Source organism: Paramisgurnus dabryanus, chromosome 4 (assembly GCF_030506205.2).
Source record: "Paramisgurnus dabryanus chromosome 4, PD_genome_1.1, whole genome shotgun sequence".
Taxonomy (NCBI): domain Eukaryota; kingdom Metazoa; phylum Chordata; class Actinopteri; order Cypriniformes; family Cobitidae; genus Paramisgurnus; species Paramisgurnus dabryanus.
In genome coordinates this window covers 42,585,604-42,613,564 of record NC_133340.1, presented here as the reverse complement: position 1 = coordinate 42,613,564, position 27,961 = coordinate 42,585,604, and the positions used below count along the sequence as shown (strand labels likewise).

The following is a 27,961-nucleotide window of genomic DNA, read 5'->3' as shown; positions in this document are numbered from 1 at the left end:
CATACATTTAAAGCCATACGTGACGTTATTTTGCCAGTTACGAATTTCCACAAACTTAAAAAATACTTTTAAAAAATTTCCCAAATCCTTACAGTCTCACCCTTTCATTTTGTAGGTTTATTTTTAATGTTATTAATTTTTGTTTCCTGCTTTCACATTTTTTTGCTAGGGTACATGGGGTGGTTGCTAGGCTATTGCTATGCATTTGCTAGGGTACCTGGGGTTGTTGACAGGGTGTTGCTATGTGGTTACTAGGCTGAGTGAATTGGTATGCACCAATGATTACAGTTCAAACAACGAAGGAAACAAGAACATCTACAGGTCTTTAAGATGTTCTAAAACATAGATATCGGTCTTGCTAAATGGTTGCTGGGGTACTCTGTTTGGTTGCTAGGGAGAGAATTGTCATCCATCAATGATTATGCTAAGTGAAACAAGCCCACCCCCATGTTTCTATGATGTAATAATAGTGCATAAATGCAAGCACCACTAATAAATATGCGATGTTTAAAAAACCTGTTACATTTACGATGATGACAATATTTCGGTGAGGTTATAATGTAATACATTTCTCATAATGTAATAAAATTATTACTCAAGGTTTTTTTACGCTTTGAGAAAATTATTACACTATGAACATTTTATTACAATAATAATGTAATAATTACATTAGTTATTACATTATGTGCAGTTATTACATTATGAGTTGTCTGTTTTTTGCCTCTTTGGTCATATACATGTGAAACATCAAAATGTCCCCATTATCACAACAACAGCTGCTGAAACACTTGTCTCCCTCTGGCATGCACATGTGTGCATATGTTTGAATGGGATTTCACACAAATAAAAAAGACCTTGCTTTTTCAGCTTTCTTAAATTTGTTTGTCCTTTCATTAATATAAAAGTGATGTTAATTTCTGCTATTCTCATTCATAAATACTGTTTAATGACATCAGACAAGTTTATAATTGAGGCTAAATTTAATCTAAAAATTCACCTAAACTCTATGCTTTCAAAACTCCACACTAAAATGTATGTACTTGTTATATACTTGTTCAAAATTAAATTAAGTAAATATGCAAATGATGCTACATTTTCATTATGTTTCATTATCTGTAGTTTCAAAGGTTATTTGGTAACATGTTGAAATAATTATTTTGTGATGGAGGACCAATGCATTAACCATAAAACATGGTTACTACTTTTTTTTTTTTTTAAATAAAACATGGTTAATTTAAAAAAATTAGAGTATACTTAGTGTTTTGTATTTTTATTAATTTATTTACATGTGTTTAACATAGTTGCCTTATGTAAAGTGCTAAGGTTGGTGTATAGCAGAGTACATTAGAGTATTATGAACGAAAACGACCTATATGGTTGGTAATTGTGTGTTTATGACACTCACTTAAAGACGCGCGTGTTGGGAAAAGATGCACGAGCCCAGGGGGAGGGACAAAGTCAACTCTACCACGCGCGCCTCTCCGTTCGCTGAAGCACAACTCACAACCGGGATCCACAAACAAGCTCTTCCCGATTTTTCTCAACTCTTTCAAGAATTTGTACCTTTTCCGGGGGAGACGAACTCCTGATCCTGCGACGCTCGATGCATTCTGCTGGCAGAGTCACTTTCTATCTTTTTGTTATTGTCATAGTAACGCAAGGTAGGTCAGTCATTGCAGTAACTTCGGATTTCATTTACTTGCTTGTGTCTCTCGTGCCGTACGAAATTAAATGTATTTTATACATTTTTACTCACAAAAAGCTGTCAAAGTTTTTAGGCATACATTTGACTTCGTGGTTTTGGTTGTGCAATCTTGTAAGTGGGGTATTCGTACATTTAACGTTAAATAGTGTTTTGATTTGTAAGCTGGAGTTATTTTATTTTGTAAATCCAATGAATGTATGTTACTGCCAGTTCTAATACCCTCATTATTTTAATAGTTATATATGCACCCATATTTTTGCGTGGTTAAATTAATATTTGCACATGGAACGCGAAATTTCGGGCGTTTGTACACTGTGTTGCTATATAGACACTATTTAAAATAACATCAGAAAGATGTTTAATTGTTCTACAAGGACTTTAATCGACCGAAAGTGAGTTGTAGCACTGTACGTTGTCGTAATGCGGGTTCGTCAAAATTACGCTTTTGCGTCATATTGTTGAAATATTACAGCAGTCATTTGACCTATATGAACACTTCATTTTAGCAAGACCGCAAAGTTTACCAACTTTGCAGCTTGTTGGCTTATCTCTGATAAACATGTGCTGCGTCCTATACGCATATTAATATTTGCCCTAAAATTTGCCTATGTACTTTAGATCAACTACAACTCATTTTATTCAAGCTTTTCTTTATTCATTATTTCTCAGGTTTGTTTATTATATAATTTAGTGTAGCGTCACTAAACTCCTCCCTCTCTCAGCGAGTTGTGCTATTTGAGTCTGCGCCACAAAATTTGACCGGAAATAGTACACAAGACCATCCACTTGTATACAAATGTTGAAGAAACGAATCTCATGCAGCCATGTTTGTTTGTAAATTTTGATATTTTCAATAAAAAAAACAAAAAAAAAAAGAATTAAAAAAAAAACAAAAAAAAAAAACAAGACCATCCACTTTAAAACAAATAATTTCAACATGGGACATACTGTACTAATTTTAATTTTGAATTCTATTTAGGACAAAATATGCACTTTGAGACTTAAGAGTTCCTGCTATTTAGTGTTCCCATACCTCAATTGGTAGAGCATTAGATTAGCATACCGCAGGTCAAGGGGTTTATTCCCAGAGAACACACATACTGATAAAATGTATACCAGTTTAAGTCACTTTGGATAAAAGTGTCTTTTAAAATGTATACAGTAAATTGAAATGCATACACTCTAAAAAAAAATGCTGGGATTTTTTTATTTTCATTTGGTCAAAAAGGGACGAATATGGGTTATAATATAACCCATGCTGGGTTGTTTCAACCCAAAATACTGTTTTCTTTAACCCATTGTAGGGTCAAATATAAACATTTTGAGGGTTAATTTCAACCCAGCTGCTGGACTCATCCCTATTTGACCCAACGCTGGGTTGAAAATAACCCAGCATTTTTTAGAGTGTATGCATTTAAATAATAAATAAAAGGTTCACATGCTATTTCAATCAAGTCACTAGTGAGTCACACACAGATGGGGACTTATTTTTTTTTACAGTAGGACACAAGTGGGTATTCTTCTGTTGATTCTTCCTATACTTTAATTCTTTTCTGCCATCATGAGCCCATAGTATTAGAGTTTTAGAAAAGAAAAGCTGTCTCGTAGCAAACTTGTGTTCCATTTCAGCAGGATGCCATTATTGCCTGCAACATGCTTCGAATGCTGACTGATCATAAACCTAGCGTATGAACTAAAGAGAATAAATTTAGGGTATGGATACATGCATGTATCCATCCAGATGAGACACTTTTAAGACGTTTTTTAGTGAACAATACCTTTGTTAACACCAATTATTAAATAGCACAATCTTCAACTTATTGGGTACATATCAGGAAAATCAGACTTTTTCCATGTTTAAGTGCTATACAGTAATTGGGTCCCAAGTGCTTCTAGAAAATGTGAAAATGAACAACCCAGTAACTTTGTTTTGGTAAACCATTTTCTGCAAGCATGTTAAAAATAGCTCATTGACATTTTGCTCCCTTTGTGATGTCAGAAGGGGATAATAACACCCCTTTAACCTGCACTATCCATCCATGGCACTGCCATTTAATGCAGAGATTAGCTCATTTGCATTAAAGGACACAACCAAAATGTGTTGTTTTAACACATTCATTTTAATAGTGTACACATTGCCTTTTGCTTAATTTATAACCTTTAATGGTACAGTATACAGATGTGTAACTTGTGAACTTTTTTTATTTGAACACAGAATCAACACAAAATAACACACAATGTGTTAAATAGGATAACACAAAACAATGTGTTAAAAATTAACACATCCTTTCATAGTGTGTAGGTATTAAACTCTTATTTTTTATAAAAAAAAAAGTGATCTAGTCTATGAAAAGCTAGTTTTTTTTTTAAAGATTAGCTGTTTTCTACATAAAATCATCCTACATTATGCAAAGAACATTCTGTGAAAATATAATCTTGATAACTTTAATATTGTTTAAGACCATGTCAAAGATTGAAATCAGTGAGCGAAATCAAACTTTGATGCTCTTAATCTCATAATTAGATTATGAAACGTTAGCCAAGATTTTTAGAGTCACAAATGTTGCATTTCAGGATCTCTTCATTTAATTTTCTTCTACCAACACAATACTTACAAAAACTTTTAAAACAGTAAAATTAATTGTAAGATGCTGGAATGTTTTGTCCATATCACGTATTGAAATGTGACATGCATGAAACAAAAAAAATCCCTTGTGTAAGGATAACCACTGATGTTAGATCGGGCAGATTCTCAGATCTCTGCAGAGAAACATTGGATTGCACTCGTATCCGCTCAAGTGCTCTTTTTACTGCTTCACATCTGTGTTTTGGAGAGAAATCAATGAAGTTCCAGCAGAGAGAAAGAAGTAGGAGGTAAACCTCTCTGCCCCAAAAGACAAGAAGAAGAATAAAAAGAAACTGAACTTTCTTTACCTTGAACATGGGTGTAAATACACTTCAGTGTGTTACCTATTCTTTTCCTCTTTTCTTTCGTATCCCGTATATGCTACCTCTATTTCTCATGCCTTCCTCAGGCTGACTATGTGTGTCAAGGGTCTGCGAGCCCAAGCAGTTGCTCAATTCGATATGTTCCAGTGTGATATGAAGTAATGCTCCAATTCATATGCAGGAGGATTTGGCAGATGATGAAATCATGATACAAGATGATTGCCCCAAGTGTCCCTTGAGACCATCAGAAAATGCACTGCTTACAAATCAGTTGGCAAGGCTGGAAATTTGCCATCTTCCAGGTGGCCGAATGTTACTGCTTCTGGCGTTTGTGACATTGGTCACACACAAAGATGCATACCCGCATGTCCTCTGTACTCTTTGTTCCAGATAGAACCTACACACACATACACACGACATGCATGATGACGCATGTCCTGAAAATGTCTCATACACACACAGTCTGCTGTGGGGAACAGATGTGTGTGTCTCTTGCTGCAGGGTGAATTCTCTGGGCAACTGAAACAGCTCACCTGTCTGATTCTATCTGTAATGCTTTTCCTCCACTGACGGAGAAACACTCTTAGTGTCCCTCTCACGTTGAGCAAGAGCAACGAGGAGTTGACACTTTCTCAATCTTATTGGTTTTAGACAAGGGCATGTGTACTTAAAAGCAAGAGTGACTATCATATGGCTTTAAAATAACATATTCCATCGAATTGATCTGTGTTCATTATCATTGCTACCTCACTGCAGAGGATTTTATTGATCTTACAACCATCTTTTCTGGAAATGTTTAGCAAGAGGCAGGATAGGATTTTGTCTCATTTTCATGCAGTGTTAATATATTTTTAATAACATTTCACGGTGCTGGTGCTTTTAACCAAACCCTCAAAGCTGATTTGTAGAGGTTGATTTGTTTTCTTTGAACATGCTTTATGGGCATTTTATGGGCCCCCACTGTATAAAGTCTCTAATAGATGATGAAGTGTGCATTAAGTACACACGTAATCTCAACGTTTTTATTTCTAGGAAACTAATTTTGGTAAAGAGGGAATAAATTCCATCACAATTTTTTTTGCATGTAATTGCAATTTTAATGGGCTTCAGTGCTGAATCCATTGGAGCAAGTCAAATGTGTTGGGCTTAACCATTATGAACTGTAATTTCAACCTAAGAGCTGCAGCTATTTTTGATCAAACCCTCAGTTTCAGGCTCAGTTGTCATCGTGTCCGCTGACGTTTCCCCTTGCAATTATGCAAATGGTTCAGGAGTGGAACTATAAAAGTAATGCTTTGGTGAGATTTTTTTAATATTCTCTAACCACTGGTATTTTAATTGAACATGGCACTCACCTTGATACGTATTTAGCAAGAATGTAGGAAAAAAGACTTGCAAATATAGTTGTATTTTAAATATTCATCACATTGTCTGATTATACAATCTGTGAATTATTAGAAATCACCAAGGATGCTGGACTTTGTTAAAAAACCTTTCTAGTTGTGGAAGATAATTTTTTTCATCAGGGCCATGGCCTAAAAGTTTTATGGTCCGTGTGAACGGTGTGCCAATTTAATTTAAAAGGGTTATCTTAAGCTTGATGGGGTTTCAAAAGTAACTAAACTTAAATACTATGCTTTATATCTGTATTTAAAGTCCATTTAATTACTGGAAGTAGGGCCTTGTTATCCTTGGCTAATCCTATTAAGAGGAGAGGCCATTGGAGAGTTAACTACTTGAAGCAATTAGTAAGGGAAATTAAAACAATGGACATGCACACATGGGACATGAAACACTGAAACCACCAGTGTTTCCAGTTTACAGCAGTTAAACGTACTAATTGTAAGGCTTGCTATGTTCTCTTTTACAATAGCGATCACTGCAAAGGTTAACAAAACTTTAATATGAAAGCTACTCTGTAAAAAATATGCAGCATGAAGTTAAAATAACATGGTTTTGCAAGTCAATTCAACCTACTATTTTAAATTTTGGCTTAAAAAATTTGACATAACTTATAAAATCAAGTTGAAATTGTTTAACTTAATTTTTAAGTTAGAGTAACATAGAAATATATGTTAATTTGACAAAAATGCTGCAAATTGTTTACAGTGTTAAGAGGGTCGCACACGGCATGCGCAGCTCATCGCCGCGCAATGCCGCGTTGTGTCTAGGACAACTCAGAGATATCGAAAACCAGGGGTGCACATTAAATAGCACAAGATTAGTCAGATAGCATCTATCGCAAAATGCGAAATATACGTTAGCAGCCAATGTTTATCGTTAATGATTTGGGATATATAAGATGTTATTTAATGTTAAACTATGGGAGTGGCGCTCTGTGGCACGACAGGGTTTAGAGCAACTTCCTGAGTCGTAGCTGGGTAGCGCCTGTCCGCGCTGGTGTGCGTATATTCATAGAAAACAATGTGTTCCATTCTTTAAGAATGGTAGAGCGCTGAGCTGCGCTTCCAGTGTGCGACCCCCTTAAAGGGATAGTTCGGCCAAAAATGATATTAAACCCATGATTTACTCACCCCCAAGCTGTCCGAGTTGCATATGTCCATCGTTTTTCGGACAAACACATTTTCTGATATTTTATAAAATGTTTTAGATCTTTCAGTTGATTAAATGTAATGTTACGGGGTCCACGACCTTCAAGTCCAAAAAAAGTGCATCCATCCTTCACAAAATAAATCCAAACGGCTCCAGGATGATAAACAAAGGTCTTCTGAGGGTAATCCGCGCGGTGTTGTTGTAGAAATATCCATATTTAAAACTTTATTAACGAAAATAAATAGCGTCTGGTAGCGCCGCCATCTTATTCACGTCCGCATTCAGGAGAGAGTATTAGCGTAGTGTACGCACTTTTCTTAGTGACGTATGACAAATTCAGAGGGCGGGGGCACAGAGCAGCAGCAGAGTAGCCTCCATAGGCTGCGTAAGCTCTCATCCTGAATGCGGATGCGACTAAGATGGCGGCGCTACCGGAAGGTATTTATTTTCGTTATTAAAGTTTTAAATATGGATATTTCTACAACAACACCACACGGATTACCCTCAGAAGACCTTTGTTTATCATCCTGGAGCCGTTTGGATTTAATTTGTGAAGGATGGACGCACATTTTTTGGACTTGAAGGTCGTGGACCCCATAACATTACATTTAATCAACTGAAAGATCTAAAACATTTTATAAAATATCCGATGGACATATGCAACTCGGACAGCTTGGGGGTAAGTAAATCATGGGTTTAATATAATTTTTGGCCGAACTATCCCTTTAAGACATGTTTCACATTTGTGGATCTATACACAATATTTCCGGTAGTTGCTAAACTGATCTCTTGAACAAATGCCTCGTCGAAAATAACAAATGTTTTGGTTTCCTAGGTAACCTATGTGTTGATTTTTTGCTTGTTATATAAATAAGCTACGTTTAAAGAACTTAGTTGTTATTTATTCTTAGCAGAGTTTACCGGAAGTTACGTGCGGACCACCACAGCCGCTTGTTTATGTTGTTACTGCTGAAACCGTCTATACACCAGTAACTTTTTATCTAAGGCCTGTGTTTATAAAATATGCTTAATGATCTTAATTCATCTAAGGTCTAGTCCAGGCTTTACATAAGTCTTGTCTGTGAAACCAGGCCATAGACAGCTATAAATGTGATACAGTGTAAGATTCCAACTTTTTTAATTCTGGTATGTTACACTTAATATATAATACATAACATATGACATAACTGCACACGTCTTTGCTCACTCATTTGTAGGTTTCTTTGGATAAAATGATCTGCTTAATACATGAATGTAGATGTAATTTAAAGCTAAAGTATGAGACTTAAAAATAGCATTTTAAAAGAAATGGTATTTCTGAAATTTTCTTACATGAACACGACAATTAGATGATGTTCAAAGGAATGCATAGAAATATAGATTTCAGTATGTGCCTTCTATAATAGTTTGTAGCCATGCACCTGTTCTTGACTTCTTGCCTTAATGTTCTTTAGTGCATCATTTTAAAGTGGCTCCATTTTACACTTGGCTACATCTGGTCTCCTTGGTAATAGTTGATAATGACCTCTAACCTTAAAAGCTATGCTTTGTGCACTTACAGTGCCTGGCAGGACATTTGCACTTACCCTGAGGAACTTGCTAAAAGCAATGGAGTACACTCGCATTCTTAAAGAAACACACACTCAAAATACAACTTTATTTATTTTAAAACATAACTTTACTTTATTATAATTAAAATGAAGACTATTAGCTAAAAGAGTATAATAACACTTGTTAATAATGCCAGATCGCTGACACATAGCCTTTACACTATGTACTTTATGTAATATGCTTGTATGTGCCTCTGTCACTGCACAGTTCTTACTTGGGCATCCATTGTATAATTGGTCTCTCCCAGTGCATACCAAAATAGATTTCTATGCTATCTATACTCTTGTGTGTGCATCTGTCTTTGTTTTTGTGTGTTTGTGTAGATTGTTTCTCATCTAAGGGAGAAGACAGGCTGTTTCGTCGCTTATTCAGAAGGTATAACCAGTTCATTCGGCCGGTGGAAAATGTGTCCGATCCTGTCACTGTGGAGTTTGAGGTCTCCATCTCGCAGCTTGTTAAAGTGGTAAGATAAACCAATACCTCAGAAACACATGACCTGATTTTTCCACAAATTGTGTTTAAACAGTGGTGCAATCCCTTATTAAAACGATTATCATTCTGATTTAAGATCAGTGTTTATCGAAAGAAGATACTCTGTAAACTGTGTAATTTTATAATAGACTAAAGTTCCAAACACAGCTGGAATGTCTATATCAAACAATTATAGCTATAGGGCTGTGACTGATACAAGCAATTCTTGCTAGGCTTCTGAATTTTACAGTCCTGCATCCTATAAAGATATCATTATACTGTTAATAGTTTATAGAATTGTTTATTGACCACTGTATATAAAGGTAAATATATAATTAATTTAATCTGCTTCAACTTTTTTAGCTGCCTGACTCATATATATGGGTTGCACCGTGAACACAAAATTATTGGCATTAATGGCATAAAGTGTTCTGATTACTTTGTTACTTTGATATCGTGGGGACATTTTCTGCATTATAATCCATTCTGAAATTGCTTACAGCTTTGTATCGGTCAAATTTTGTTAAAATGGAAAAAGAAAAATAGCTTTGCTGGATGTGTCTGATGAGAAAAATGTTGCAACACTTTCTATGAAGTCCATATTTATAATGTAATGAGTTCTGATTGTGTAGTTTGTTTAGTGTGTGTGATTCGATAGCAGCTTATCTTGCCGTTAGCTTAGCTTGCCGTTAGCTTAGCTGGTGACTGATGTATTCCTGTGGGTGGAGGTTAATCAAAAAACTGTTCTACTGACGTCATTAAAGCAGGAAGTAGAGGGCTGTAGTCCAAACCGGCCGTTCTCTGTAGGCTTTGAAAGGCGAATTCTGTTAAAGAAAAGATATCGTCTGGCAGTGAACTTTGAGCTTTATCATTCTACAGGTATTATTTATGCTATTATAGCAATATTACACATTAACTAGGGTTTAAACGTGACCTTTAAAATGTTGATTTTGGTCGAAAGAAGTTATTAAGAGCATTAAGACGAAAATGCACACAGATGCGCAAGAATGCAACCACGATATATATATATATATATATATATATATATATATATATATATATATATATATATATATATATATATATATATATATATATATACACACAGAATAACAGTTTTAAATATATCTGTTTTGACAAGTATAGATTTAACCTGTTATATCTTAAAGGTGCAAAAGAGGATGTTTGTTTTATACATTTTTGCAATATTACTTGAAACTGTCTTTACTTAACGATAAAAGACTATTTATTAGGTGCACTGAAAGTAATAATATTAATATACATCATCTGTGCACAAGATCAAAAAATCAGCCAATTGCTCATGCGGTCATCGCATCAGCGATTGGCCCTCTGGCTTGTCAATCACTGCCAGTAACTTTACACAGGCGATGCATGCGCATAGCGCATAAAACTCCATCTTAAGTTTCGGTTTGTTTTCATTGTCGATCCTGCTTTCCTCCTCGAATTTGCACCATGGAAGAGAAAAAACCTGAAGGAGGACGCAAAAGAAAGACTTGTTTAAAGGCGCTGGGAATAGGAGAAAATTGTCAGAAGAATGTAACCAGAGTCGTTATTGGAGAAACATTTAAACGCTGGAGAGCAATGAAGGAACATTGCTAAACGCCCGAAACGTTCGTTGTTGGCGATTAAACGCTATTTTGCAATTTGAACTGTGAGTGCTGTCTTTTTCTTACACTATTTGACTTAAATTTTCTAACAATTTGAGTGCCCCAGCCTTCAAGCAAAAACCTCCAAAATAAAAGTGTTGACTAACTTTCATATCAAATACTATTCAATCGGAATAATGACATATTGGCATCATATTTACATCTGAAACGGCATGTTTTGTTTATTTACGTTTTGTTTAATGACTTGTTTAATTGTGTTGTTGTGCACAACAACTGCATCCTATAAAATTAATGTCATTTTAAATCCATAAAGTATATAAACAACAAAAATGACATAAGCTATAGCCACGTGATTAAGTTTAATGTTCATAATGATTAAAAAAAATGTTTAGATAAAATTATTAGAGGAACGGATTTTTGCATAAAATTTTACCTCATATGTGAGTATGTGTGATTCCGCGCCCCCGTGAACTCTGGCAAACTTTTGCGTTGTACCAAGATGAATCTAGAAATCTCTACTAATATAATGTCGAGACGGTCACATTTTAAACCCTACATTTTCTACACAGAGGAGGTTAACTGCACATTACCGTACTGGAAATGATGACTTGTGAGCGTTTCTTACACGTTTGAATTCCTCAGAAAGCAAAATGTAACAGCAAAGAGATTGTGAGCGCGCTCAGACGCTGATAACATCTGCGACTGCGCTGACTGCAGCCCTGCCGCCAGAATAAAGTAATGTAACACGATCAAAACACTATCAAAATGGCAAAAATCTCTGAAAAGTGACAAGGATGCAGCACAGAATGAATAATATTTTGCATATTAAACAGATTAAAAGATAAGTAACAGATTAATGGATGCTTCTTTGATTTTAAGGTTGCATGCAAAAGCCATTTGGCTCAAAAAACCGAGGGGGCACGTGCCCCCTCAGTTTGTATGGGCATGATGCCTCTGACAGTGATTATTCTTTCTTTGTGGAATAATTATTGTTGTACTGTTATTCAGGTATATTGACGTTGTTCTTGTACTGTAGTTGTAAGGCAGTGACCAGTCTGCTACATGCTAGTTGAAATGGGAGTAGCGTCGACTGATCTAACGTTTTAACGCCTTATGTGTTTATTATCAAATAATTTCACATAATGAATCCACTGACGCGACACAGCATATATGCCGGTGGTAAACTCGTGTTCAAATATTCGTGCACGAGTTTTGGAAGGCGTTCCCTAGAAATGAGCTATGCAGGAGGGAGGCTGTTCTTACGCATGTGCTCATTTAAAAAACTCAGTAACCGTTTTTGGATTCTCAGTCGGCGAAAGAAAATCCTCTTTTGCGCCTTTAAGTGAATGTTTGCCTTAAAATGCATTAAGAAAGCCTTTACAATACATGTTAAAAACAGGCTTCATAGAAAGTGTTACCGACCATTCTATGCTGTTGTTGTTTGTTTGGGGTTTTGATTCATTTATTGTGGTCACAAAGAGCAATTAGAGTTAAAAGCCTTTGCAGGAAGCCAAACAGACTCTATGTTTTTCTGGGCGTCAGTCGAATCAGCACTTCTCTTTTTAAAACTCGGATTAAGTTTCCACTTTACCAAGGGAAAGCTTTATTATCACCGCACCTTTATTCATTCTTCACCTGAGAGATTAACAAACCATAACACATCACTCGAAAGAACAGAATCCAAGATAATAGATTATACTCACTCTCAATTGATCACTTTTCTTTCTGTTTATATAGTTGAATATACTATAAATTAGAAACAAGCTGATAACCGATTACATTTTTGATATAGGACTTTAATCCACTCCATGTTTTTAACTTCACGGCACAATTCGAACATCACTTTGTCTTCAGACAAAAACAGAATAGATTTTATTGTTGGAGCTCCATTCAGACTAACAGAGGATGTTTGTCTTCCTTTCTGATTTTCTCTCTCTGTTTCTGTGATTATCCCAATCTCTTCCTCTCTACAGGATGAAGTCAATCAGATCATGGAGACCAATTTATGGCTAAGACATGTGAGTATGCAGCACAGAGACTTTGTGCATGTGTACAGTACTTGTGAACAGTCGAACAGTTGACACATCTCATCCTAACAAGAAAATGTGTATACATACAGCAGGACAGTTGATACAGCAGAATGGAGTAGGTGGAAACTGGAAATGATGGAAGAAAAATGTTATGTAAAATAAAAACAAAAAGATAGCACAAGAGTTATTTAAGAAAAAAATGAAAAGAGATGTGAAAGAGATTGGTATCAATTAGCTTTTTTGATTTGCAGTTAAAATCAGAATATGATAATAGTTTTTTTCTGAACAGAGATTTAAGATTTTCTTTATATTATTTGTTTATTGTTTTTGTCATTTAAATGTGAACAAGCAAGTCTAATATATGCATATTTTACTTTTTACTTTTAACAGTTCCCAGCAAACAAAAAAACAAACAAAACAATGTCTAATAATTGTCCAAACACAGCCCAGACATCTAGCCTAAAACTGTCGGTAAAAATTTAAAAGCAAATAAATAAATAAATGAAACCAAACTCTTTTAATTACTGTTGACTTTGCTTACATGATAAAATATAATACATCCCGCAAGTTATTTTAAACAAAAACGACATAAAAATCCATTTTGGATAGAAGTGGGTTACTCATAGCCGGATTATATCGGACCTGTAGTTAACCTAGACAGTGAAATGACAACTAATGCTGGCTGGGTAAAGATTGACGGGATACAAATGACAATCAATACACACTTTAAATCATAAGTCACTTTAACACAGTGCCACATGTACACACATGTTTTTCGTTCCTTGAAGGAGGCAGAATGTTGTGGGAGCCAGCTGAATAATTACACTAAGATATTTTTAAACAGAGCTGATGACGAATCACAAAATTTCATGCATGCAGATGTTTTCAGTGCGTCAGTATACTAGTGAATATCACTCAAGTCTGATGTGTATTTATATATTTTCATCTTAAAGGCTGTTAGAAAAATGTTTAGGATTTGATATTAGTATGATGTACATGTTTTTGGTGTATAGGGGAGAGTGGGGCACAACCTAACGCTTTTTGGTTTTGGCTCAATCATTCAAAAAATATTTGAGTTTGATTAATTCTATTTTTACACAAGCAACACACACATCTCTGCTACAAATGACCATTTGAAGTTTGTTTCTAGTCCTTACCATTCTTGGACAATTACACCAAACGTGACAGAAGTGCAAACGTTACAACTTACCCCATAGGTGGGGTTAATTGTAACAGGCAGGGGGATAGTTGTAACGCTTGTTAAAAATTAAGTTTGCAGGCAAACATTTCAATACTATTTTGTCTATATACTGTACCTGAAGTGGATAAGATATATCTATAATAGACAGGTATCCACACTGTATTTATTCATTCAGCCCTTTTCTAACAATAGTTCAATTAGTAGATACAAATGTCTAAATATGTGAGAAAAAGCAGCACAATTATGACAAAACGTTTTTTAATATGTGACCCAGTCTGTAATAACCATACTACAGTTTCAATATCAAATTCTGAGATAATCAGCATCAAAGTCTGATTTTAGCCATTCATTTCTAATGATTTCAATCTTTGACGTGACCTTATTCAATCAATATTAAAGATATGAACAAAAAAATAAATTTGACACACGATTTTTGATAAGACAGGCACATTTATTTTGTTGGCAGCCAGCAATCATTCATGTGTAGCCTATTTAAAACAACGGCATATAATAATATATAATAATATATATTATTGCATATATAATAATGCTAACGTTAGCGGTTTACACAGCGTTACAATTAACCCGGCTGGGTCAAAATATTTGCTAAGAGCTGCAGACATATTTAAAACTGATTCTATGTTTTAGTCAACAAGACACTGATTAATATGACAACGCATTGGATTTGGTATCTTACACACCCAACTAAGAAACCAAAAAAACATACAATGAAAAAATGTACTTACATGCCACCAAAACACTCGTTTATCAATAACTCTTAGGAAAATCATTATACATTTCCAATAATTTGCGGGAGATCGTCTTTTGGCAGCGTGAAAAAAATACCTGAAAAACAAAATTGTCAACCTTGTGCAACAATGTAAACAGTCCGTGTTACAACTTACCCCGGTTTAGTTTTTGCCCTGCCCCTAGTATTATTGTTGTGTCAGGCCAAACCTTTTGGATGACTTTTATTAACGTTGATAAATACATCAGTTGCTGATTTGAAAGAAAAAAGAAAGAAAAGGGGTTGCTGGAGCATGTGTAGTAACTTCTAGATCAAAGATATTTAAGAGTGCAATCATTATAAATAGACATTGAATTATTTTTAAATCATTTAAAATTGTATATGATGATATGAGTTGGTTTAATTGTTGTAGATATGGAATGACTACAAGCTGAAGTGGTCACCACCGGAATTCGATGGAATTGAGTTCATCAGAGTCCCATCAAATAAAATCTGGAGGCCAGACATTGTACTTTACAACAAGTGAGTCAAGACTTAATCTTCAACTGTGAATTTAAGATATGAAAATATATAAATAGAACTTATGAATGCATCACAGGTTTTAACATCCACGCATGCATTTTTCCTGACACAGCGCTGTTGGAGATTTCTTAGTGGAAGACAAAACAAAAGCCCTTTTGAAATTTGATGGAACGATCACTTGGGTCCCTCCGGCAATCTTTAAATCATCCTGCCCTATGGATATCACATACTTCCCGTTTGACTATCAGAACTGCTCTATGAAGTTCGGTTCCTGGACTTACGACAAGGCCAAGATTGACCTGGTGCTCATTGGCTCAAAGGTCAATCTGAAAGACTTCTGGGAAAGTGGGGAGTGGGAGATCATAGATGCACCCGGTTATAAACATGACATCAAGTACAACTGCTGCGAGGAGATCTACCCAGACATAACCTACAGCTTCTACATTCGCAGATTGCCCCTATTCTACACCATTAACCTTATCATCCCCTGCCTCCTCATCTCATTCCTGACCGTGCTCGTCTTCTACCTTCCATCAGACTGTGGCGAGAAAGTGACGTTGTGCATATCTGTGCTGCTGTCTCTTACTGTGTTTCTCCTTGTCATTACGGAAACCATTCCATCGACCTCACTTGTGATCCCTCTGATTGGCGAGTACCTTCTCTTCACCATGATTTTCGTTACTCTCTCTATCGTCATCACCGTATTTGTGCTAAACGTCCACTATCGCACCCCAATGACTCACACCATGCCCGTTTGGGTCCGATCTGTCTTCCTTCATGCTTTACCACGTATAATGTTTATGCGCCGGCCTCTTGACCTGTCAGAGTTTTCTGGAAAAGGAGGACTAGAAAGTGGGGGCACAACTGGGAGTGGAACAGGAAAAGGAGGAGATGGAAAGAAGAGGAAAAATAGTGGATCCCAACAGGGAGCGATGAACTCTTTGGAGTTTGGAGAGGGCAAAGCTGCAATAGAGGGAAAGAAAGGAGGATGTCCATGTCACCCAATGAAAGAGGCACCCGAGGGGGATTGTGGGAAAGTGAGCCGTCAGTTGAGCCCGCAGGCCATTAACACAGTTGTGGCTTTTTCAGTGGTCTCACCAGAGATCAAACAGGCTATTGAGAGTGTGAAATACATCGCTGAAAACATGAGGAGCCGCAACAAAGCAAAAGAGGTAAAGAATTTCTGTACAGTCAGTACAACCCATGGACTTTTGCATTTATACATACAGTAAGCATGCTGCCAAAATTCTATTTCTTCCTGTGCTTTTTAGTGCTGGATTTTGTCCAGCTGTATGTGTATACCCTGGCAAGCTCACAGGGATTGACGGTGTCAATTCAAAATGCCTCTCGGCATCTCATTCATCACATATAGGGAGTCAAGATGGGCAGGATTCTCTCTTGTCAATGGTGATGACATACACGTCATAACTGGGATGGGGAGCTTTGTGCAATTGAGGTGCAGGCTGCAATCCACAACAATTATCTAGAATTGCTGGTGGTCTTTCATGTCAGCTCTACAGTAAGACATCATCTTGTTCTGATCAAAAGCAACACAATGAATGTCATGAGCCTTGTTTGAACAGGATTAGGTTTATGCAAAGAGGTAAATAAATATATATATATGCATCCTATAAAATAGCCGTATACAAAACACATTAACAGGAAATCTGCAAAAAGTCAGAGATAAAAAAAAAGAAGGAATATTAAAAGCCAGTGTGTTTTAAAGGTGCAGTGTGTAACTTTTAGAAGGATCTCTCGACAGAAATGCAAAATTATATACAAAACTATATTATCAGGGGTGTATAAAGACCTTTCATAATGAACTGTTATGTTTTTATTACCTTAGAATGAGACGTTTTTATCTACATACACCGAGGGTCCCCTTACGTGGAAGTCGCCATTTTGTGCCGCCATGTTTCTACTCAAGCACTTTACAGATAAATTTATTTACTAAGTTGTCTCAGACGATGACATGTTTTTCCGGTGGCAGCTACCATAGCTTCTCTATGCTTTTCAGAAGTGAAGGGTGAGCAGTGGACTGAGCTGTTGGTTGCAATTTGCAACCTTAGCAGTAGATGCCGCTAAAATTTACATACTGCACCTTTAAGTCTGGTTTTAAAAAATGAAAATAGATGGCAAAAATGGCAAAGGCATGATCACCACGATACTTGAACCTAGACCTGGGGACTGTAAGGGCGCACTCATATTATACCTAAAGCCCGATTTATAGTCGTGCGTAGGTTGTACGCTGTAGCTCTGCGTAGGCTGACGTGCACCTCGCAAACATTTTAACAGCGCGTCAGATCTACGCAGACCGCAAGCGCTGTGATTGGTCCACCAGAATCCCTCCCGTCAGGTAAAAAAAACTGCGTCATAGGTATTTCCGTTTGTGACGGTGAAAACAAAGATGAGCCAAGTTGAGGAGTGATTTAACTCAAACTGCAACAAAAGTCGTTGTTTATTTACTTCCATCATTGCTGGTCTTCTCAAATTATACACAACAAGTTGCTGTTTCTTCTTCGTTTGTGGGTTAACTTGCTAAGCTTCTTCTTCTTTGCGTTCGCGCTGCTACTGTGGTTACACGAGTGGTTACTGCCTACCAGCGGTCTGCGCGTGTGTTTGCACGCCGACGCGGAGGACGACGCAAAAGTATAAATGAAAACCGACGCGGATCCTACGCCATCACGGCTACGCCGTAAGACCTACGCACACCTACAACGAGCCCTTTACCCAACCAAACCATGTCCAAGCGCGATTGTCCCCCTCACTACTTCCCCAGATTCATGCACTCACACTGTACTTTGAGCGATCCGAGCCCGGGCAAACTTTCGTCCTTAGGATGTGATTGTTTTGAAGAAAACAGGAAGTAAAGCACTCTCTTAACATTGAAGCCCACCATAATGTTAAGTCTCTGTTTTTTTAAGTGTAGTGCGCCCGATTCCACCTATGCAAGCTGGCCAGGGCTCGACTAACCAAACCGGGAACGGTACAGACTGATCACACTAGTCAAACGAACCAGGCTTTGGGGGTCAAATGTGCTCGGGCGCGGTTTGGTTGGGATAATGTGAGCGCGCCCTAAGTAATGCAAGATTTTATGGTAAATGGTAAATGGACTGCATTTATATAGCGCTTTTATAGACCCATGGCCATCCAAAGTGCTTTAAAGTTTGCCTCACATTCACCCATTCACTCACTCATTCATTCACCGACGGCGGTGTCAGCCATGCAAGGCGCCATCCAGCTCGTCGGGTTCTTGAGGGAGTATATGGCAACAAGAGTTCAGTCAAATACCGGGAAGCTAGGCTATTAAGTGCTTCAATCAATCCTATATTTGATAAGGAGCAAGTGCAGTGAGCACAAAATGGCTGAAGCATGCTCATATTTGCACTTCCCTGTTAAAAGTTTAGCGGCGGCATTCTGTCCTAACCCTGCATACAATAAGTTGCAATAATTCAGGCAATATGTCACAAATGTGTAAATTGCGATTTTGAATGAGTTTATAGATATAAAGGGCTTAATTTCGGCTGGAAGATGATAGAAAAGAATAAACAATGACGTTTGTGAAAAGTCATTGAATTGGCCACGAGTGACTAATATCTCTAGTTACGTTTACATGAAAACCTTTTGAAATCATTCTGTGTGATAAATCCTATCATAGAGTTAACATGAACATTTAATAATGTGATAGGATTGATGTGTGTGTGTGTTTTATGGCACAAGCTTCAAATAAGATTTCATCATTTGACATGCGCCCATTTCACAAATAGTTTCCTGCAGTTTCAATATATACATAACATGCCATCCTCCTAAAATCATTGTACATCTATTTCAGGTCATAATTATTAAATGACAAGCACACAGAGCTTTGTGTCATGCTGATTTTTTTAAGCAGCAGCATAAACACCCATTCACGTGTACGTAAAAAGCTTGTTTGACTTCATGCAGTGCTGCCTAGACCGTCGGCGAGAGCGAGTCCAAACACACGTGTCAGAGTATTAATCATGAACTGACCGGACAACGCTGTCTCGTATAACTTTATAGAGTATTGGAAGGAGATTAGGAAACTTAAAGAATGACAAGACAATCACTTCATGTGATCTGCTACAATAGCACAAGCCTGCGTTCTTTGCGGCATACGTAATTTACGCCAAATCTATGTCATCGCACATGCGCATATGCTCCACCCTCCAGTCCAGTAGGTGGCGGAAATGCACCTGTAAGTGGGTTTGCCAACCGCCATTAAAAAGAAGAATGCACATGAACAGAGCATCCCAGTTTCAGTTATCAATCCGGATAACAAAAGGTATAAACCACCCTGTAAACCGATTATATTTTAATCGGTTTGGCTCTTTTATTCCGATTGAGGTGTTTACATGGAGGACTGAACATTTAAACTGATTACAATTTTCCATGTAAACACAGCTAATGTCTCTCAAGTTCTCAGAGGGTCTGAAGAGTTTTTATTTTACATGCCGCAGCAACCTGCTGCAGAATCCACTTGTTGTGAGGATTAGCAGGAACAGATGAACCCAAACGCAAACGATGTCGGGGGAAAACAGAAAACACTTTATTTTTACAAAAAACAAAAACCCACAAGGGGGTACAAAACATGAAACATGAAACTCTGACAGATTACACTAAACCAGGGGTTCCCAAACTTTTTTTCCTGCGCACCCCCTTCTATGTCCCAAACGGGTTGGCGCACCCCCAATCCCCATTTAAAAAAAAATCCAAAAAAGCTTTATTTTCTCACCATAAATACTCATGTTTAATCATGCGCAAATAACCAAGGGCCAGTTGCACTAGCCGGACGTTAAGAAGTTGGGTGTAATAGTCCTACGTCGGGCTTAGCTACGTCCAACATTGTGAAAAATATTTACGCCTATTGCACCATCTGAAACTACGCTCAGCAGAGATGATGCGCGCCCCCGTGTATGTGTTTAACCACTGTGATATTTAGACGCCATTCGAGTTTACTATGGTAAAAAAACGTACACTTACTGCCGTCAGCTAATAGATGACATATGAGAGGTTTCCTCATGTTTACCAGTGCGTCACGTGCAGACCCATCAAACACATTGACGAAAGCCTTTACTGTTCGCACAAAAGGTGTATAATAGTTTGCAGATTCATTATAACAGCTCAAGTTTCAAACAAAATTAAATGAAAGCTTTTAATAAGTTCTCTACAGTAAGTATTTATGTATTTTATTATATAATTCATTGGCGGTCTCTTTACCATGCATGAAAACACATTGCTCGCGTATCCTGTGCCCATGTCTCGTCACATTTCGTTATTTCTATTTTTGCCATAAAAAATGTCTCTCTCTCTTGGTCCCTCTCCTCCTTCGTGACTAACAACTTTATCATAAGACGTCCCACACTTGACAGTTTCTCTGATTTCAGCCAGTTAAGCATATTTATAATATATATGGAATGAATGAAACGAGTTGGCACGCATATAGCGGCTGCAGTGCATAACAGAAGAGCAGTGCGTAGAAAAAGACAGCAGCTGTCTTCTACGTTTCTATCAAAAACTAATAAATTATAGTTTTTTATTTAAAATAAAAGCGATTACAAAGGAAATGTTTACTGTTCATTTTTTTATTTATTTATTGTATGGAAAAATCCCACTTAAAGAAACAGACCGCCATTAAATTTTTCCTCTCGCGCACCCCCTGGTGGCAGCTCGCGTACCCCTGGGGGTGCGCGTACCACACTTTGGGAATCCCTGCACTAAACTTTGACTAGGTAACAAGACTTGAGCCTACACGAGGAACAGAACACAACACAATACAAAATGATCCTGCACAGAACTAAAGATACACTGACATAAAATAGAAGAAATCAAACAAGATAACGAGCGGGAACAGGTGATGGGAGAAAACCAATGATTACTAATAAGCAGGAGAACGAGGGGGCGGGGTCACAAGACAAGACACCGGAGGCACATGCCAAACACAAAAACAAGGCATGAACCTCCACACAAGGCCAGGGACTGTCAGAACTCTGCCACCATGACAAAATGCAAATATAACAAGACTTCAAGGCAGAGTCCTGACACTTGTAATGTAATTGCTATGCAATGATGTTTCTGCAGTTGAGAGAGCCAAAGCCCTCTCTATGAGAAGTGTTATTAATTTAAAAGTGTTTATTTGAATACTGTCATCAGAGGATATGGCATTTTGCATATTCCAACATATTAACACAAACACTGTTCCATCAAGGACACTTATCCTTTGTGTCAGGAAGCATTCAGTGGTGCTTTCCCTTCAATGTGCATTGACTGCATTTATACATCTGACTGGCGTTTTTATTCAGAACAACATACATGCAGTCAAGCTATACATGTAATCAGTATGTGTGCTCTCTGGGTTACAAATCCAAAACCTTTGCTGTGCTAACACAATGCTCTGCCAGTTGAACTACAGATTAACAGCTGGTTATTTTGGATACACTTTGTGGCCTTGTGTAGAATAGCATCAGTTTGTTTGATCTGGCTTGTGGGTCAGCACCATCTGGATTGTGGAGGCTCCTAGCTATCATAACAGGAGAGATGTATGCACATTTAGCTCATGGCATGGCTGCTCAATGGGCACTGTTTAAAGGGGTTTCTGTGGATATTTGTTCTCCGTTATTGTTTCCAGTCCTACTTGAATCTACTCCGATGTAGATTTTATGTACAACCCCAAATCAGAAAAAGTTGGGACACTGCAGAAATTGTGAGTAAAAGAGGAATGGAATAATTTACAAATCTCAAAAACGAATATTTTATTCACAATAGAATATCTATAACATATTAAATGTAGAAAGTCAGACATTTTGAAATGTCATGCCAAATATTGTCTTATTTTGGATTTCATGAGAGCTACACATTCCAAAAAAAAGTTGGGATAGGTAGCAATAAGAGGCCGGAAAAGTTAAATGTACATATAAGGAACAGCTGGAGGAGGACCAATGTTAAGGAATAGGAATGTTGTCCCATTCTTGTCTAAAACAGGCTTCTAGTTGCTCAACTGTCTTAGATCTTCTTTGTCGCATCTTCCTCTTTATGATGCGGCGAATGTTTTCTGTGGGTGATAGATCTGGACTGTAGGCTGGCCATTTCAGTACTCAGATCCTTCTTCTACGCAGCCATGATGTTGTAATTGATGCTGTATGTGGTCTGGCATTGTCATGTTGGAAAATGCAAGGTCTTCCCTGAAAGAGACGACGTCTGAATGGGATCATATGTTGCTCTAAAACTTGGATAAACCTTTCAGCATTGATGGTGCCTTTCCAGATGTGTAAGCTGCCCATGCCACACGCACTCATGCCACCCCAAACCATCAGAGATGCAGGTTTCTGAAATGAGTGCTAATAACAACTTGGGATATCCTTGTCCTCTTTAGTCCGGTTGAAATGGCGTCCCAGTTTTCCAAAGAGAACTTCAAATTTTGATTCGTCTGACCCCAGAACAGTTTTCCACTTTGCCAAAGTCCATTTTAAATGAGCCTTGGCCCGGAGAAAACGCCTGCGCTTCTGGGTCATGTTTAGATATGGCTTCTTTTTTGACCTATAGAGTTTTAGCTGGCAACGGCTAATGACACGGTGGATTGTGTTCACCGACAATGTTTTCTGGAAGTATTCCAGAGCCCATGTTATGATTTCCATTACAGTAGAATTCCTGTATGTGATGCAGTGCCATCTAAGGGCCCGAAGATCACAGGCATCAAGTATGGTTTTCCAGCCTTGACCCTTTCGCACAGAGATTGTTCCAGATTCTCTGAATCTTTGGATGATTTTATGCACTGTAGAGGATGATAACTTCAAACTCTTTGCAATTTTTCTATGAGAAACTCAGAAAACTATTTTTCGCCGCAGCATTGGGGGAATTGGTGATTCTCTGCCCATCTTGACTTCTGAGAGACACTGCCACTCTTACAGGCTTTTTTATACCCAATCATGTTACCAATTGACCTAATAAGTTGCAAATAAGTCCATACGCTGTTCCTTATATGTACATTTAAATTTTCTGGTCTCTTATTGCTACCTGTCCCAACTTTTTTTCGAATGTGTAACTCTCATGAAATCCAAAATGAGCCAATATTTGGCATGACATTTCAAAATATCTTACTTTCAACATTTGATATGTTATTTATATTCTATTGTAAGTACAATATAAGTTTATGAGATTAGTAAATTATTCCATTCCTTTTTTACTCACAATTTCTACAGTGTCCCAACTTTTTCTGATTTGGGGTTGTAGAAAACATAAAAGGTTGTTTATTACCTTAAGTCACATTGCTATTCATATAGTTACATTTATGTTAATTCATATTTCTATGACTGAAAAAAAAAGAATTAACCGTAAAAATTATCGAAATATTTGATAGTTTCATTTATCGTCTTTACCCAGTTGTTCATTAAAGGGTGGTGGTCATTTGGACCCTGAAAGGGTCTAATTGTAACTCCTGTGAGGCTGTAAAATGGATTCTCTCACTGGATTGTAGAGGTTTTAGCAATTTTACAGCAGGGGTGTGTAACGGCTCGAAAGAGCACACACACAACTCATTGAATGGCTCATTTATGGCCACTGTTTGATAGGGTTTATGTGCTTATTTATTAATGGACAGTTAAAGGAAAACACCACTGTTTTTTAATATTTTAGTATGATCTTACCTTAACTTAGATGAATTAATACATACCTATCTTTTTTTCAATGCGTGAACTTAATCTTTGTACAGCGCGTTGTGAATGCGTTAGCATTTAACCTAGCCCCAATCATTCCTAAGAATCCAAACAGGGATGAAATTACAAATCACCAAACACTTCCATGTTTTCCCTATTTAGAGACTGTTGCATGAGTTACACAAGTAAGTATGGTGGCACAAAATAAAATGTGCCGATTTTTTAAGCAAAAAAAAATGAGAATTATATTTTATGATGGAAGAGCACTTAGTTTGCAGCACTTTGACCTTGCTGCGCAGTACATCGTCATTCCTGAATACTTCCCCTCTTGCTCAAACTTCCGTCGATATTACTGCGCCCGGGGTCAAGTGCTCTTCCACCATACAATATAGTTCTCATTTTTTATCCGCTTAAAAAAATCGCCATGTTTTATTTTGTGCCACCATACTTACTCGTAACTACTCACATAACACTCTTTAATTAGAGAAAACGTGAAAGTGTTTGGTGGCTTCTAAATTCATCCCTGTTTGGATCCTAAGGAATGAATGGTGCTAGACTAAATGCTAACACATTCACGACGTGCTGTACAAAGCTTAAGTGCACGCATTGAATAAAGATATGTATGTATTAATATGTCTAAGTTGAGGTAAAAACTAGTAAAATATGAAAAAACGTGGTGTTTTCCTTTGAAATGAGAATGCTGAAAACCTCAAAAACCTTCTCAGATTCCACCATCATGCCATGCTAATGGTTGACTTATGTCCTCACAAGTCAGGTCATTGATCAGAGACTGCAAGCTTGTGCAGCTTACAGGAAGAACTCAGCTTCACTCAGTGGAAGCGTTTGAGTGCTTCACTGACAATAAGTGCTTCAGATCCCTCAGCGGAGGCATCCTACTTTGATATGGAAAGTCTCACCATTTCATCTTTCATCTTTACTGTGTGGCTCAGAGCCTTGCTACCAAATCACATTAGCATTGTAATGTATCCAAATATGTGAGGAGAGAATGTTTTGTATAGCTCCACTTTTTGTAGCACAGCCTTAATTTAGATTCTCCCAACGTCGCTTTCGCAACGCTTTCTGGAAAGACTGCAGTTTTGCTTTTCACGTCACTCATTGTTCATCTGTATTCGTCATTTTCCCCTTCATTTACCTTGATTTCATGTCTTATTTTCTTTCTTGTTACATCTGACCTTTCTTTTCATCACTTATTAACCTTTCCTCTCTCCTCTTTCTTCTGTTTATTGTGTGCTCTTTCTCTCTTAGGTGGAGGATGATTGGAAGTATGTTGCCATGGTGATTGACCGCATCTTCCTTTGGGTCTTTGTGCTGGTGTGTGTGCTGGGAACCATGGGTCTTTTCCTGCAACCTCTCATTGGCTTTTTCTCTTAATTGTCACAGAAACTTAAGCTGCAATCAATTAGAGGCACTGAATATCTGTTTTTACAGTCACTGGCATACTGTGTCATATTTATTTAACATCACGTGTGTTCTGTCATCACGGAAATGCTGTATACCGGTGTCCTTGTGTAAATGCCAATCAGATGTTCTGTTCTCTTTCCAAATAACCCATTAAAGACGGTTTCAGCAGTAACAACATAAACAAACGGCCCTTTTAGAGTATTTTATTTCTGATAACAAGCTAAATAAATAACAAGTATATATCTTAGTTCAAATCATAGCTAAAGCTTATCAAAAACTACACTGCGCTACTGTTAGTGTGTAAAATAAATGTATACGACGCCTGATGAAACCGTCTATAGAGACTAAGAGAAGTCACTCTCTGCTTCTTAACAAGCAGTGACTTTGAAGTTTCTAATCACCATCCAGTATAGAGCACAATTTCCATCAATAGTCTATTGAGTGACAAATCAGACTGATTGGTGTTCTGGTTTGATTATAATGGTGTGATACTTAACATATTTTACCACAAAAAAATGGTACAACATGCACTCTGTGTCTGTGTCAGACAGTAGCCTCTTTCACACATTAATTCTGGTAAATTACCATGAATTTACCAGAATGAATTTACCAGTAAATACAAAAATGTGCTTTTCACACACGCAATGACGTTGCTTCTTTTTACCAGTAAGACATCATTCACACATCAGTATCAAAATACTGGTAAACTCGGAGAGAAAGCGGAAGTTACCTGTGGGACGCGGCCGGCGAGCTCCGTGTCGTATTTGTAAACAATGGCGGGTTATGACTTAATAGACCCCTTCACGGTTCACGTCACAGGCAGTTTCCACTGCGCATGTTGGGGTCAGAAAAGTCATTACAGCAGATTGAGTTGGGTATTATTCGGTATCGTCAAAAATGCCTACTTACGTTGTGGGCTGTGAAAATCGCACCAGGTCTTCCGTTAAGTTTTCGCGATTCATGCACAATCTCAAAAACAAAAAAATACAACATATCTGCGTCTGCAAGCAATTAACGTGCAGACTGGGACAATGCAAATATCAAAGAGGCTTGTGTTTGTAGTGCTCACTTCATTTGAGGTAAGTCATAATTTTTCAGCCGTGTTAGATTAAATTATAACGCCTAAATGGTATGAACAGTTTGACCCCATGCTGCGCGCGCACCCGATCGTCATTCAATGTTTACAAACCTTGAAGGGGTCTATATCGTCGGTCCGTATTTTGTTGTTTTCGCATCTGTGGCAAACGGTCGCAAAGTTGCTCGTGACCAAACAACATTGCGTTAGGCGGCATCAAACGGAACCTGCGTTTGCACATACGGCTTCAAAGAGGGTGTGCTAAGGATGTCGGCAATTTGGCAAATAGATGGTAAGCTGTTTTAAACAACTTTGAAGGAATGTGGATGTTAACTTCAGGTGTGCTCGACTTTTAAGCAGCATGTGTGTGTAAACGGCCGTAAACAGTATAAAAACGTTTTGATTGGCCCGATTTGTCAGAGCGGTCTCACGTCGTCCGTTCTAAATGCCGGTAATTCTACATTTTTCATTCACACATGGCGCTTACCGGTAAATTACTGGTAATCTTACAACCTGTCTTACTGGTAAATTGGGAGCACTGATTTACCGGAAAGGTTCTGTTCACACATAACATGTTAACTGCAATTTACCAGTAAATTACCAGTAAAGACTGTATGTGTGAAAGGGACTATTGATGGTGTTTTCCCCCAGTGGAAATCAAGCTTAAGATAAAAATGTATTGTATGGACCTTGTTTACCAAATTTGTGGAGGATAAACAGCTATTGGTTATTATCGCAATAAAAATAGTCTAGATTGTGGGTGAACTATAAAAACATTGAGTTGTAGCATGGCTACGTTCCAGGACAAAGATGACTAATCAGGTTTCATATATGCCAAATAATTTGCGTTTAATTCATCTGTTTTTTCAATCAGTTTCATCCCCTGATATACATGGAGAATATTTTACAATTTTAATTATTATTTTAAAGCAGATGTATTATTTGAGTCTAAATCCTTAACAGTTTTAGTGCATGCTATTAAAATGACTCACTTTCTGTCACACTTTCTCTGGCTCCATCAGACACATAATCCCATTTCCCGTAATATCACCATTTCAATTTTTTCCCACTTCAACTTGTCAGCTTGAGGCCCTTTTGTAACACGTTTTTTAACAGATGTCCTTCAAATAAAAATGTTTCTCTGTTGTTGATCTCTCTGTCTTACTGCCTGTGTGTTTAACTCGGCAAGTACTCGGTGTGTATGTGTCGTGCTTGTGTGCTTATCATGGCTTGACTCTTCTAGCAGGGGTTGAAAACGTCTTTGGTTTTAGTGGTATTAGTAACAGCTTTTGATTATCATTTCCTAAATGTAAAAGTAAATGTTTTGTGACTTAATTCCAACAGAGTCAGAATGGTGTGCCACTTTTTATGTGAATG

General features: G+C 37.4%; 1 protein-coding gene across 1 annotated transcript; it reads left to right on the top strand.

Moving 5' to 3' along the window:
* The first annotated feature begins 1,489 nt into the window (after nt 1–1,489).
* Nucleotides 1,490–27,961, top strand: chrna6 (cholinergic receptor, nicotinic, alpha 6). The gene is made up of 6 exons (XM_065254682.1): nt 1,490–1,661; nt 9,142–9,281; nt 12,891–12,935; nt 15,309–15,418; nt 15,531–16,590; nt 25,354–27,961. Exons 1-6 carry the CDS (start codon nt 1,604–1,606, stop codon nt 25,477–25,479), a joined length of 1,539 nt encoding a protein of 512 aa, XP_065110754.1. The 5' UTR covers nt 1,490–1,603; the 3' UTR covers nt 25,480–27,961.

Bases quoted from the DNA above. Each gene is read 5' to 3' on its own strand.
- chrna6 (XM_065254682.1), top strand. From the start codon at position 1,604: ATGCATTCTGCTGGCAGAGTCACTTTCTATCTTTTTGTTATTGTCATA. The intron at 1,662-9,141 runs GTAGGTCAGTCA...GTGTTTGTGTAG, and splicing joins TATTGTCATAGTAACGCAAG to ATTGTTTCTCATCTAAGGGA. The intron at 15,419-15,530 runs GTGAGTCAAGAC...TTCCTGACACAG, and splicing joins GACATTGTACTTTACAACAA to CGCTGTTGGAGATTTCTTAG.